Consider the following 15,241-nt stretch of genomic DNA (forward strand, 5'->3'; position numbering starts at 1 on the left):
GATGAGCAGCCACATCGTGTGCTCCGAGTATTGGTGCACGCTGGTTTTTCAGATGTGTTTAGGCGGCTGTTTACCTTCGCCTCCCGAAGATTTGAATCAACCAATCAGCTCGCTGGAAGCGCAGGTTCTCACAATAAGGTTAAGAGATTTGGGAGGCTGATTTGCTGGCTCGTCTGAGACACGCAGTTACCCAGAACCCCCTGCTCTGTGTCGGTCCATAGAGAAGTTTACTTTCCAGGTTCCTATTGGCTGTTGAGTGCATGCGTTGCCCGGGCGACAGACACAGGACAGCAAGAGGTCTCACTCTGCTTTCACTGCAGCTTCTGGAGAAAACATTTGAACATTTATATATTTTATAAGTCAGTCGTCGCCTCCCAACGACCTGCCTCTGTTCCTGAAACATTTCCCAGCATCCATCTGTTCTGTGACATCAGTCAGTCCGTAATAACCTGTTGACCGTTATGTTTCATGCTGTCACTGTAGAGGCCATGAAAGGTGAGATTTCCCACGTTTCAGAAGCATCCAACAGCATCGTGTGCACTGAATGAGCTTCAGGTTAATCTCAAAAACAGTTCAACTCTCGTTCAGACAAGAATTCATCTCGCCACCTAACCCTGAGGACTCTCAAACTTTTAAACTCATTCTTCATCTTTCACTTCTTCATCTTTCACTTCTGATATGTTGATTGGATCTTTGATGCTGTTCGGTTACTGCAGAATCCAAATAGTTTAAAGTTTGTCAGGTTGAGGTGACTGATAACTGATAACTCTGTGTGTGTGTCTGTCTGTCTGTGTGTGTGTCTGTCTGTCTGTGTGTGTCTGTGTGTGCATGTCTGTCTGTGTGTGTGTGTCTGTCTGTGTGTGTGTGTGTCTGTCTGTCTGTGTGTGTCTGTGTGTCTGTCTGTCTGTGTGTGTCTGTCTGTGTGTGTGTCTGTCTGTCTGTCTGTGTGTCTGTGTGTGTGTATGTGCGTGTCTGTCTGTCTGTGTGTTTGTGTGTCTGTGTGTGTGTGTGTGCCTGTGTGCCTGTGTGTGTGTGTGTGTGTGTGTGTGTGTGTGTGTGTGTGTGTGCGCGTGCGTGTCTGTCTGTCTGTCTGTCTTTCTGTCTGTCCGTGTGTGTCTGTCTGTCCGTGTGTGTGTGTGTCTGTCTGTGTATCTGTCTGTGTGTGTGTGTGTGTGTGTGTGTGTGTGTGTGTGTGTGTGTGATGTCAGGGCGGCGGAGTCAACAGAGGAAGTGACCAAACTGCGTCCGGTGCGTCTGATACGAGAGGACGGGATCATCCGACCGTACGACCTGAGCGAGTCGCAGGGCTTCGACCTCTTCCAGGTGAGATGGCGTTGATAGGGTTATGGTTAGTGGTTAGATGGCGTTGATAGGCTTATGGTTAGTGGTGAGATGGCGTTGATAGGGTTATGGTTAGTGGTGAGATGGCGTTGATAGGGTTATGGTTAGTGGTGAGATGGCGTTGATTCGTAGACTCTGTTTAACCACAGGCTGTGTCCGCCAAAATCTCCCCGATACACAGTAGTGATCCAAGTCCCGCCCACACACCTGCCCGACCAATCAGGAGTCAGTCCCAGCTGTCCATCATGAGGTGTCAGCCCAATAACTAATAAAACCCAAAGTGATCAGAGAAATGAACACTTGAATAAACATCAGAACTACCTAAAATATTTGTTCGGCCCATGTTCCACCCAAACGTCCGGTTTCCATAGTGACACAACGACACAGGAAACAGCTGTGATCGCTCTGCTTCAGTCTGTAGCTCAGCCTAAAAAACAAACATCAAGAGTGTGTTCATCTTCTGGGGGATTATCTTCAATAAAAACGGGTGTCTCTCCATCCCATAATCACATCAACAACAGTCCCTAATCTTTCCAAAAACTGCTGGTGGAGGTTCAGTAGTTCTCGCGTTAACACGCCAAGTGTACGCCCGCTCCATACAGCCATACTTTACATTTATGTCTTTTATCCAAAGCAACTTCCAATTGCTATATATGCCAGAGGTCACACGCCTCTGGAGCAACTAAGGTTAAGTGCCTTGCTCAGGGACACATTGGTTGATGTATCACAGTGGGAATCAAACCCGGGTCTCCCACACCAAAGGCATGCGTCATATCCACTGGGCCATCACCCCGACATACAAGCGTATAGCTGAAAAGGTGTACAGATAACACGCCACTTGGCTTAAAGGAGTGATAGATTTTAGCTTGTCATGGTGTAATGAGGACAGTGTGGAGGGTAACTAGGACATACACAGAACCTCTGAATCCCACTGGCTCCTCTTTTCTCTGCAAATCTCACGATTTGAAACTGCTGCTGAAAACGGGCAAAGCTCCTCCTCGTTTGGCTCTAGTCTTTGTCACTCCCCAACATTTACATAGGTTACACCCAGAGGTGGGTAGTAACGAGTTACATTTACATTTTCTTTGAAAAAATTATACTTCTAGGAGTAGTTTTAAATCACTATACTTTTTACTTTTACCTAGATTAGATTTGTGAAGAAGCAACTGTACTCTTACTCCGCTACATTAGGCTACAATGAGCTCGTTACTTTTCTTTTTACCTCTTTGGTATTCTACGCGTCATTGTTTTTATCCCCCCGCGTACGCCTCATTTTAATGTTTTCTGTTGACAGAGAGAGAGACTTCCGCTAAAGGCTCTACCACCTGACTCCACCAATCAAACGGAGTTGTGCAGTCTCGTCTCGTCACCGTACTCAAACTCAGCGGCGGGACGGGTTAGCTTACAGTCGCAGCAAAACAAAAATGGCAATGTCAGAATCAGCCGTCGGCAATGCAGACACAGACGGGGCGGAACACGGCAGAGGCCAGATCAACATGGCCTGGATCTCTTTCAGTTCCCCGGCTTCACCTAACCTAACCACCGCGGCCCCGCAAGCTGTGTCACGACGCTGGTTAACTAGTTCTATCAACCCAGGGTTTCCCAATCCAGCGGCGCGTGTTCACATAAAAGATGAGAGGCGATGTTTGCACAACGTGACTAATAGCCACATATTTTACATAAGAAGAGCAAACTATAATTCTACATAAATATGAAGAACACAGACACGGTTTTACAGGCAAAACGCAATCCAGTCGCTGCTTCCTAAAACAGGAGGACAGCTGGCAAAAAAAAAACAGGCGACGCTGTAGATGGGCACAACTCTCTCAACGCTATCACATCACTTCCCCATCAGTCAGGACCAAGACCTGACCAGAATTACACCGGTACTTTCCAGAAACTGCCGTTGCTTTAGCCTTTTATTTCAGTTGCAACCCTGGCAGTGGAAGTGATCGTGAGAGCAAATAAAAAATATAAAAAACATAATTCAAACCGCTGTGCGCATTACACACGGCAAATATACCCATCAGGGAATGTTAACGGGGCTGTCGGTCACTACATGTTTTTGTATGAGCACACCCTCTTTTTTCCCCCCCCTCTCTCTCTCTCTCTCTCTCTCTCTCTCTCTCTCTCTCTCTCTCTCTCTCTCTCTCTCTCTCCGCGCACCGAGCTCCACCTGATCTTCTAAGAACGGTGAAGCCGTTATCAGTGGAGTACTGATTGGTCAGTAGGCAGTGCTTTAACACTGAGTATTGATTGGTCAGTAGGCGGTGCTTTAACACTGAGTATTGATTGGTCAGTAGGCGGTGCTTTAACACTGAGTATTGATTGGTCAGTAGGCGGTGCTTTAACACTGAGTATTGATTGGTCAGTAGGCGGTGCTTTAACACTGAGTATTGATTGGTCAGTAGGCGGTGCCTTAACACTGAGTATTGATTGGTCAGTAGGCGGTGCTTTAACACTGAGTATTGATTGGTCAGTAGGCGGAGCTTTAACACTGAGTATTGATTGGTCAGTAGGCGGAGCTTTAACACTGAGTATTGATTGGTCAGTAGGCGGTGGTTTAACACTGAGTATTGATTGGTCAGTAGGCGGTGCTTTAACACTGAGTATTGATTGGTCAGTAGGCGGTGCTTTAACACTGAGTATTGATTGGTCAGTAGGCGGTGCTTTAACACTGAGTATTGATTGGTCAGTAGGCGATGCTTTAACACTGAGTATTGATTGGTCAGTAGGTGGAGCTTTTACACCAGTTGATCTCTGATCTCCAACTTAACCTGCTCCCAACCAGGTTAGGCGTCCAGCATAAGTTACCACGGCGATTGAACCCGATAACAAGTGATCCACTTTTGTGATTGAAAGCATGGTTACCTTAGTAAAAAGGCCAAACAGCAGCTCCATTACCTTGTTCTAGTTCTGCCTGCAGAGCCTGGTAAAAAAAAGTGTAAAGGTTTGGAAATTTGTGTTACTTGTGCTTATTTATTTTTTATGTATTATTTTATTGATTTTATTTTTTAAGTACTTGAATTTACCTGGATTATTTTAATTTAAGCTATTTTGTAATTAATTAATTAATTAAAATTTATTTAATTGATTGGATGAACTATAATTTGCCTAAATATGATTATTTTGTATTTTTGTCCGTCTGATTGAATGCTGAAATAAATCAGACGTTACTCAACAGTTACTCAGTACTTGAGTAGTTTTTTCACCAAGTACTTTTTTACTCTTACTCAAGTAATTATTTGGATGACTACTTTTTACTTTTACTTGAGTCATATTATTCTGAAGTAACAGTACTTTTACTTGAGTACAATTTTTGGCTACTCCACCCACCTCTGGTTACACCACTGACCTGACGTCAGCTAGTCTTCTGAATCTAGGTCAGGCAGGTCTCAGAAATGTTATACATTGTTAATTACTAAATTCACTTCTGAGACTTTTTAATGCGAGAAATCAACTATCTAGAGGTCAAATGTGGGCCGTTTTACGAAAATGAATGGCTAATTTCAACCGACTGTGTGTCGCAGTTCAGCAGGAGCTCAGCAGGCTAACGTGACAGCGGCCGGTGCTTCCTGGCCGCCCAGCTGGTTCCTTCACAGACCCCAGCTCGCTGTGAGCTAGATGGATCTCAGTCACGACCGGAAGCCCGCAGCGCTCCATACCCGTGCAAAGTCTCCGTTTCTGGGTTAATGGACTACCAAATGCCGAGGCCCTGACGGAGCTCCATGGCCTGCAGCTAGCCGCCCTCTTTAGCTACCCAAAGGTTTGAAGGGACACTAGCAGCTAACAAAACCCCTCACATTCACAAAAATGCATTAAATTGAAATCGGACACAAGCTGTAGCTTTGTAAGACCTTAGGGTAGCTGTTATATAAGTGGCGTGACGAAATTCTAACTGTAAATATACTCTAGTTATGCCGGCAGCCGGCCAGCTCCGTGGAACCCCGGTAGTCCAGTAACCCAGTAACGGTGACTTTCTCCTGGGTATGGAGCCTAGCCGGCTGTCTCGTCAGACTGTGTGGAGCTCCTGAAGTCTGACACGTCTTACCAAATTTGCAATTAGCCATCATTTTCGTAAAACGGCCCATATTTGAGCTTTATATAGTTGATTTCTCGCATTAAACAAGTCTCAGAAGTGAATTTAGTAACGAAACATTGCAGTGTCTGAAATATGAGACCTGCTGTCTCGTCTCTAATATGTGTGTATGTGGTTCCTCAACCAATCAGCGCGCAGCTCATCTAAATATTCATGAGCATACCATATTTGGAAGAAAAGCTCTCGTTCCAAATCGAGCCAAAATGCATTAGGACCCATAAAATATCAACCAGGCCATTTTCAGCCCAACTAATGTTACATACCCCATTAGGAGACTTTAATATAATCACTCTCTCACCCCTTTAAGAAAGTGAAGTCATGATGCCATGTTGATAAGAGGCTAAACGCCACTGAGGCGACGCCACAGTTGGCTTGGTCCCCGTCTTTTTGGTGTCAGGACTTTTTATTTGAGTTTTATCTTTCTGCCTCTAACCACTTTGTTCTTCTTCTGTGTGTTCGTCTGTTTGTTTTCACATGCAGCCTGATGAGGAATAAACAGGATCAAATTTATTCATTCTGTATCAGATGATGATTCATGTCCTCATCCTTTCATCCTACATTCATCTAGAAATACTCATCCTTTCATCCTACATTCATCTAGAAATACTCATCCTTTCATCCTACATTATTCTATCAATCCTGTGCTCAGATGATTCTATGCATGCCAAATCTTTCTCTCATACCTCAAACTTTTTACGCTCAGCTGAGTTTTATTACTTTTCTTGAAAGAACATTTCTGCTTTTATTTCTGAAAGTATTTTCTTTATTTCTGTTTCTACCCCTTTATATTGTAATTATAGTTTTTGTTTATAACCATCTACAGTTAATTTAACCAAAATCAGGAACTTATTTTACTATAGAGACTGAATGTCTTCTCTGCCCTAGATCTTTGACATATTTTTGTAAAGGATTGTTTGACTTGAGTCTAAACCTGTAAATGAAAATATAATATTTAATATTTGTGTCTCTGTGTGTAACATATTGTTGGTATAAGTAAGTCTGAATTGATTTTATTTCTGTTTGTCTCAGCATGACCTTTGTTGTTTGTGTTGAACGTTTTTGTTCAATAAAACTTTCTTCACGCTGTCTCAGGTCTGCAACAGCTTTTATTTCCCAAAATCAGACACATTCATGGCTGATCTACTCCGATTATTCTCATATTGTGGATCACTTCCTGGAGAAATGGATCAGGTGTCTGGTCTCTAAAATGTGGATCAGATGACGTCCTCAAATGTCCACAACTCTGAGATCTTCAGTGTCCTGTCCCAGAGGAGAGAAGACACTAGAACATATTCATATTTAACCAGCTGACATTACACTAGTTTACCTGTTTATCATAAACTAAATGACTCCGACTGATTAATGGATTATCAGAACAGTTAGTGCGTCGTTCACGCCGAGCTGGTGTGTAATCATTTTAACTCGATCAGATTAGATAAGAGACGCTCCACTGTTTGCTGTTCCACAGGAAACTAACAGACACACACACACACACTCTCACACACACACACACACATACACTCGCACACACACATACACTCGCACACACAGATACACTCACACATACACACACACATACACTCACACACACACGCACACACACATACACACACAGACAGACAGACAGACACACACACACACACACACACACACACATACACACACACACACACACATACACACACACACACACACACACACACACACACAGACAGACAGACACACACACACACACACACGCACACACACATACAGACACACACATACACTCTCACACACACACACACATATAGATACACACACACAGACAGACACACACACAGACAGACATACAGATGCACACACAGACCGAAAGACACAGACACACACGCAGACAGACACACACACACACACACTCACCAGTTGTGAGTTCCTCGCAGTCTCATCTTCCAGCGCTGAAACACAACAGATATTTGGGGTTATTTTGGTATTGGAGACAGATGTATCTGGCCTGGTGGGGTTTCCTGTGATAGGGGAGACACTCGATAACATGTGACGGACATCAACATCTCTTCTAAACACACTTCCTGTGTGGATTGGACTCTGAACTAGCCAACTCAATGTGTGTGAGACGTCCGTCACCCTCTGAGCTTTATTTAATCTTCTCTGTTTAATCACAACAACCAGTTCATCAATCAATAAAAACAATGGTTCTGGTACCAGTCAACCTGAGGAACAGACTAGAAAGACAGGAAGTTTGAGAGAGAGAATGAAGACATTATAAAGATATTGTGTAATTCCAGCACCTGTCACTCAGTTAAGAAGCATGTTTTTATTGTTTGTGTATTTTCTGTTACCTGTAGGTGTAGATGTACCCTAACTCAAACCCAGGCTCTATGGTTTTATTACAGATCAATGTTGAAACATAAAGAGAGATGAGTAAAACAAAATGTAGGAGTGTGTGTGTCTGTGTGTGTGTGTGTGTGTGTTTATATATATGTGTGTGTGTGTCTGTGTGTGTGTGTGTTTTTTGTTTCTGAACATCCTGTGTTTGTCTTCTAGCGGTCAGAGATCAAACAGCTGGAAGGAGAAGTGTTCAGAGATCACTGTCCATATCCGGGACACCGAAAGACCAACATTATCATCACCAACAGGTACAAACCCTCACTCACTCACTCACTCACTTCCTGTTGGTTCCGACCCTCAGAAACACAAATTCATTAAAGGTCCCATGACATGGTGCTCTTTGGATGCTTTTATATAGACCTTAGTGGTCCCCTAATACTGTATCTGAAGTCTCTTTTATATAGACCTTAGTGGTCCCCTAATACTGTATCTGAAGTCTCTTTTATATAGACCTTAGTGGTCCCCTAATACTGTATCTGAAGTCTCTTTTATATAGACCTTAGTGGTCCCCTAATACTGTATTTGAAGTCTCTTTTATATAGACCTTAGTGGTCCCCTAATACTGTATCTGAAGTCTCTTTTATATAGACCTCAGTGGTCCCCTAATACTGTATCTGAAGTCTCTTTTATATAGACCTCAGTGGTCCCCTAATACTGTATCTGAAGTCTCTTTTATATATATATATATATATATGACATATATGACATATATATATTTCATTTTCATTTCATTTTTTATTTATTAAACAGGAAAAGATTAAAGACAATCGGGCCTGACTCAGTGTAAAACAGATTTTCAGCAGGTTCCTGCTCTGCAGAACATAAACACCACATACACAACAAAAACTCCTAGACAGAAACAGTAACAAACACACAGACCAGGAGGATGAGCAGCAGGGCAAAGCCATAAAGCTGACTTAATGGTCGCAGATAAACCTCTCCATTAAATAGCGAGCAAATGTTAATTTAAATGATTTTATTGACGTTAAAGTTCTGATGTGCTGTGGAATGTCATTCCAGACTTTAGTGAGCACATAGAAAAAAGATCTCTGTCCATAACAGTTTCTAAAAGCCGGTAAAGGCAAAAGTCCATTTGTAGCAGATCTCATAACGCGCTCGGACCTTGAACTAAGTTTTGGAACCAACGTAGACAGAGCAGCTGCAGTGTGACCATTTAAAATTTGATGATACAGTTTTATCCCAAGGCTTAATTTATAATTCTCAAATGTCAAGGCATTACATTACATGCAGTACAGTGGTGAGTCCATCCAGGAAGCCTAACATGTAACTTATAGGCTTTGTTATAAAGTCTTATTACTGGTTCAAGAATCTCATTTGTTGTAAGTGACCAAACAGGTAAACAATACGACAAAGTGGACATAATAATGGCATGAAGATAAGTCTTAGAGACAGAGAGCAGCAAAGATGGTCTAATTTTACTATAAACAAATAACTTTTGGTTTAACTTTCTGGTTAGGGTTCGGACATGCTCACAATAAGTAAGATGTGAGTCAAGAGAGACTCCAAGATACTTATAAGTGGATACAACTGAAAGTTTTTGATTAGAAAACATGATGGGATTGGTTATGGATAAATGTCTCCTAGATGAATGGAAGTACATGCATTCTGTTTTCTTGGTATTAAGTGTTAAATGATTCTCTTGCAACCAGTTATGTAAATGCTGGAGATCTGTATTAAGTTTGTGATTAATTGTATCAATATTTGAGCCAGAAAAAAAAAATAACAGTGTCATCAGCATATAGCAGAGAGCTCGAAAAATTAAACACATTAGGAAGATCATTAATATACATAAGGAAAAGTAAAGGACCTAAAATACTGCCCTGTGGAACTCCCGTAGAACACACTCGTGGCTGTGATGTTACTAAACCGATTTTCACAGTCTGAGATCTATCACTTAAATATGATCTAAACATATCTATTGTAGAGGAGGACAAATGAAAAGTAAGGAGTTTATTTAACAAAATTTGATGATTAACTGTATCGAAAGCTTTTCGAAAATCTATGTATACAGCTCCGGGAATCTGGCCCTTATTTAAAGACGCACGTATCTGCTCAGTGAAAAGCAGCAGAGCCAACATAGTTGACCGCATAGGTCGAAAGCCATGCTGGTGATCACTGAGCAGATTATTGTCTTCAAGGTAATTGACTAGTTGATTATATAATGCTTTTTCAAGTAACTTGGAGATAGTTGGGAGAATTGCAATTGGTCGGTAGTTGGAAACATTGGTTGGGTCATCAGACTTAAAAATCGGGGTGATCTGGGCCATTTTCCACATGGTAGGAAATACTGATTGTCTAATGCACAGATTAACTAAGTGTTGAAAAAGTGGTATAAGAGTACTGGCATGAGTTTTTAGAAAGATCATATTTAGATCATTTACATCACAGGCATGGGAAGCGTTCAAAGAACACAAAATATAAATTATATCATTTTGTGTAGTTTCAGAAAAGGAGAATTGCTGAGAGATCCACTGATACTGATGTGAAAAATGAAGTCCCCTCAGTCAGTCTGACTGAGGGGACTGTCTGACTACCTCTGATCACTATGCACTTTATTAATGCATCTCAACTTACATGGACTATGATTTCTCAGAACTCTATGCACCTTTTTTGCTAATGCACTTTAATAATAGACTAAACATGATCATACTGCATTCTGTGTTTTATGTCTTTTTTAAGCACTGCTATGAAGAAAAAAAGCACTTTCAATGATTGCACTACTGGTTAGATGTTAAACAGTATTTCATTGTACTGGTTATCAACAGGAAGTCAGCAATTTTGGATTTACTGTGTAATTTTAGGTCGCACAAACACACAGCCGTGTTAAAGTGCGAGGGCCCGTCCATCTTTGCTTCAGCTTTAGTTACGTTTGTGTGTAGTTGTGTACAGTATATTTCTGTCTGTGTGTAATTGTGTACAGTGTATTTCTGTCTGTGTGTAGTTTTGTACTATTACAGTATATTTCTGTGTGTTGTTGTGTAGTATTACAGTATATTTGTGTTGTTGTGTAGGAGGGTGATGTGCTTGAAGGAGATCGACTTCGTCGGCCATTTCAGCAGAGAGTGGGAGTGTTTGTTTGAGAACTTCTACCGACCTCCGGCAGTGGTGGGAACGGACCTGCTGATCTACTGCAAGGTACAGTCAACAAGCCATCAGCTGACTGGGGGGACTGGTTCTGGTTAGTTAGCTTCTCCATCAGCTGACTGAGGGGACTGTTTCTGGTTAGTTAGCTTCACCATGAGCATGTTAATGTTGAACAGCTTGGTTTTTAATGCAGATATTGCCCTTCTTGCTTTTTCTTTGATTGAAGTTATTGTCTTATTGAAATGTCCTGATGCAGATAAGGTCAGACCATGGTACGTATCATTTCTGTGTGTTTAGTTTGGGTGATATTCAAAGTAAAATGGTATTTGGTTTCTAGATATGTTTTTTTTTTAAAGATCATAAGATCATCAAATTGACCTCCAAGTCCCAGTTATGGCAGTATTGTTGACAGGTTATGTTGTAGACTATCTCTGGTTGCAGACAACAGAATAAGATCATCTGCATAAAGCAGGTATCTAATCTCTGTTTTAGGGCCCTTTCACACGTAACTTGTTTGGTCCAGACTTTTGAGATTTTAAAGCGAACAGCGGTCTTTGGAATCGGCTTTGGCCGCGACTCTGGAAGACTTGGACTTCTTTGAGGAAAGAACAAAGAACGGCACTGTCGTCATTCTTAAAAAAGGAAGATGTGTTCAGAGTTTAAAGTTTAATCTATGAACTAGCGTTGCTCTGGTTGGCTATGAGTGCAGAGGGAATTTGAAAGACAACCGTTTATCCCGCCCCTCGGATTGAGCCCTGCCAATGGGGAGTTCCCAGACCCAACATCTGGATGAGGGTCTGGCTGGTCAGGCTAATATGATCGTAGCTTTGGGCATTTGGAGAAGGCCAATTTGATATTTACTAAGTACTGTATGTTCTTTTCTTGGATGAAAATAATTATCCTGGATTTTAGGATATTCAGATCATGTTTCCTGAGGTTGTCTCTCTGTGTATTTCAGGAGCAGCAGAAGTTGACGTTTCCAAAGAGAGACGGTCAGGAGCCGGTGAGGAACGTTCAGCTCAGAGACCCAAACACTGCTCAGGTATCGAGGAAACACTCGGAACATTAATGGACTTTAGCTGCAGCTGTAGCCATCTTTTAGTCTGATATCCAGTACCATAGTTCATCACTGTGTGTGTGTGTGTGTGTGTGTGTGTGTGTGTGTGTGTGTCTACCATGGTTACCTACAGAGGCTGCAGGCAGCCATCTCCGATGCTCAGATGGCGCAGCAGCAGCACCACATGGCAAGGCAGAAGTCCCAGCGCTTCCTCAAACCAAACTACAAACAGTGATGTCACTTCCTGCCCAGGAGTGAGCGACTATGTCGCACTGCTGCTTTAAGACACATAACCCTGTAGAGATGTAGCTTAAAACATAAATATATAAATATATCATCCATAGAGAGGTCCACCCTGGGACTTTATTTCAGTAAAAATGTGTCCGGTAGTGAATGGTGAGAGACACGTACTGAGACTTTCTTCACCTGATAAATTATCTTTTAAACTGACAACCGATGTGTAATTCATGTCTCAATTCAAACAGGATGTAAACTTTATTAGTCTCTCCCCGTTCACTACCGGACACGTTTTACTGAAATAAAGTCCCATGGTGGACACAGAAAGGGGCAGGACTTACACACAGGAAGGGGCGGGACTTCCCCTATCTGTAATCTCAGGCGCACTGTCCAAAGAGCTGAGGGTTTGATTCCAAGCTGACTCTTATTTTGAATGATGCTGTGAGGCATTCTGGGTAAAAACCCTTCAACAAATGAAGTCATGTGATTGTTATTAAATTATTTTTTAGAAGAAACTAACGACTTCACGTCGCTAAAGAATGAAACATTCAATCATGCTGATTATCATGGATATAAATGTCCTGACCAGTTCTGTTATTTTAATTTTTTTTTATTTGAAGTACCCTCAGTTTGGGGTTCTTCTGTTTGTCTGTTGCACTGTGAGCATGTTGCACTGTGAGCATGTTGCACTGTGAGCATGTTGCACTGTAAACATGTTGCACTGTAAACACGTTGCACTGTGAACATGTTGCACTGTGAACATGTTGTACTGTAAACATGTTGCACTGTGAACATGTTGCACTGTAAACACGTTGCACTGTGAACATGTTGCACTGTGAACATGTTGCACTGTGAGCATGTTGCACTGTAAACATGTTGCACTGTAAACATGTTGCACTGTAAACACGTTGCACTGTGAACATGTTGCACTGTGAACATGTTGCACTGTGAGCATGTTGCACTGTAAACATGTTGCACTGTAAACATGTTGCACTGTGAACATGTTGTACTGTAAACATGTTGCACTGTGAACATGTTGCACTGTAAACACGTTGCACTGTGAACATGTTGCACTGTGAACATGTTGCACTGTGAGCATGTTGCACTGTAAACATGTTGCACTGTAAACATGTTGCACTGTAAACATGTTGCACTGTGAACATGTTGCACTGTAAACATGTTGCACTGTGAACATGTTGCACTGTAAACATGTTGCACTGTGAACATGTTGCACTGTGAACATGTTGCACTGTGAACATGTTGCACTGTAAACATGTTACACTGTAAACATGTTGCACTGTGAACATGTTGCACTGTGAACATGTTGCACTGTGAACATGTTGCACTGTAAACATGTTGCACTGTGAACATGTTGCACTGTGAACATGTTGCACTGTAAACATGTTGCACTGTAAACATGTTGCACTGTAAACATGTTGCACTGTGAACATGTTGCACTGTAAACATGTTGCACTGTGAACATGTTGCACTGTGAACACGTTGCAGTGTAAACACGTTGCACTGTAAACACGTTGCACTGTGAGCATGTTGCACTGTGAACATGTTGCACTGTAAACACGTTGCAGTGTAAGCATGTTGCACTGTGAACATGTTGCACTGTGAACATGTTGCACTGTAAACACGTTGCAGTGTAAGCATGTTGCACTGTGAACATGTTGCACTGTGAACATGTTGCACTGTAAACATGTTACACTGTGAGCATGTTGCACTGTAAACATGTTGCACTGTGAGCATGTTGCACTGTAAACATGTTGCACTGTGAGCATGTTGCACTGTGAACAAGTTGCACTGTAATTATGTTGCACTTAACAAATCTTTACAATAACCAGGGTGTTGACGAATGTTTGGGGTCGATCTTTAGAAAAGTAAATGTGGAAATAATAATCCAACAGGTTTATCTGAATATTTAATCCATACATGATTTAACAAGTTCTTTACAAATTTTCTTTTATCAGTCGATAAGTCAGAGCAGATCGTTTGGTTTACAGCTGAAGAGTTTACACATGTGTTTGATTCCGGGATGAAGAAATATTCTTTCAGATTTTCTGTTTGTTTCGATGTTGAACTTTCAGTCTGAATAAATTTCTGTAAAGATTCAACAATGTCTACTGAACTGTTTTTACTTTGTAATCAGAGACTTCACTGCTTCCCAGGTTCAGTTTCCTCTCAGATTAAACTCTGGTTAATAAACTTTAGGATGTCCGTCAGCTGATTAAACTGCAGCTCATCCTGTCTCCACGGAAACTGATTTATGGTTTCCTTTACAACATTTTGACAACTCCCTGTTCCTGCACATCTGAGACAGGAAGTGAAGACTCATCACGTCTCGGATCATCGTCATGTGGTCACTCTTCTGATGAGTGGAGATCATTTAGAACAAAGAAGTTACACCAGTTAAATATGAAGTCATCAGTTTATTAAAAACAGAAAAAGACAAACGAGGCCGAGAAAGAAATGACGAGAATGTTTTCTGTATATTGATGTTTTCTGATCAATGCAGTACTCCAATGTTTCCTAGCCAGGGGGTACTCCACGGTTAGTACCTAGGTAAGGACTACTAGCCAGTCAGAAGCAGAGTATGAGGGTATGCCCTGACAGTACCTAGGTAAGGACTACTAGCCAGTCAGAAGCAGAGTATGAGTGCGTGTCTTGACAGTACCTAGGTAAGGACTACTAGCCAGTCAGAAGCAGAGTATGAGGGCGTGTCCTGACAGTACCTAGGTATGGACTACTAGCCAGTCAGAAGCAGAGTATGAGGGCGTGCCCTGACAGTACCTAGGTAAGGACTACTAGCCAGTCAGAAGCAGAGTATGAGTGCGTGTCTTGACAGTAACAAGGTGAGGACTACTAGCCAGTCAGAAGCAGAGTATGAGGGCCCTGACAGTACCTAGGTGAGTACTACTAGCCAGTCAGAAGCAGAGTATGAGGGCGTGCCTTAGGCGAGCATTATAACATTTGTCTCTGAAGTAAAGGCTGGACTACAATAGAGCTGTTTG

The 15,241-nt window shown here is 41.9% G+C and overlaps 1 protein-coding gene across 4 annotated transcripts in view; it reads left to right on the top strand.

Annotated features, from left to right (window-relative positions):
- vps13c (vacuolar protein sorting 13 homolog C) overlaps positions 1 to 14,344 on the top strand; it is a 134,789-nt gene extending 120,445 nt beyond the window's left edge. For 2 of the 4 annotated variants that reach the window (XM_028585658.1, XM_028585666.1), the window contains 5 exons: positions 1,209 to 1,323; positions 7,982 to 8,073; positions 10,858 to 10,981; positions 11,889 to 11,972; positions 12,121 to 14,344. In XM_028585658.1, coding sequence (XP_028441459.1) covers positions 1,209 to 1,323; positions 7,982 to 8,073; positions 10,858 to 10,981; positions 11,889 to 11,972; positions 12,121 to 12,222 — 517 coding nt within the window. In that variant the 3' untranslated portion in view covers positions 12,223 to 14,344. Of the gene's footprint in view, positions 1 to 1,208; positions 1,324 to 4,871; positions 5,165 to 5,920; positions 6,527 to 7,981; positions 8,074 to 10,857; positions 10,982 to 11,888; positions 11,973 to 12,120 lie in introns of those variants that run through there. The other 2 variants (XM_028585684.1, XM_028585674.1) reach the window with 2 other exon arrangements.
- The last annotated feature ends 897 nt before the right edge of the window (positions 14,345 to 15,241 follow it).

The sequence above is a fragment of the Perca flavescens genome, chromosome 1, assembly GCF_004354835.1.
Source record: "Perca flavescens isolate YP-PL-M2 chromosome 1, PFLA_1.0, whole genome shotgun sequence".
NCBI lineage: Eukaryota > Metazoa > Chordata > Actinopteri > Perciformes > Percidae > Perca > Perca flavescens.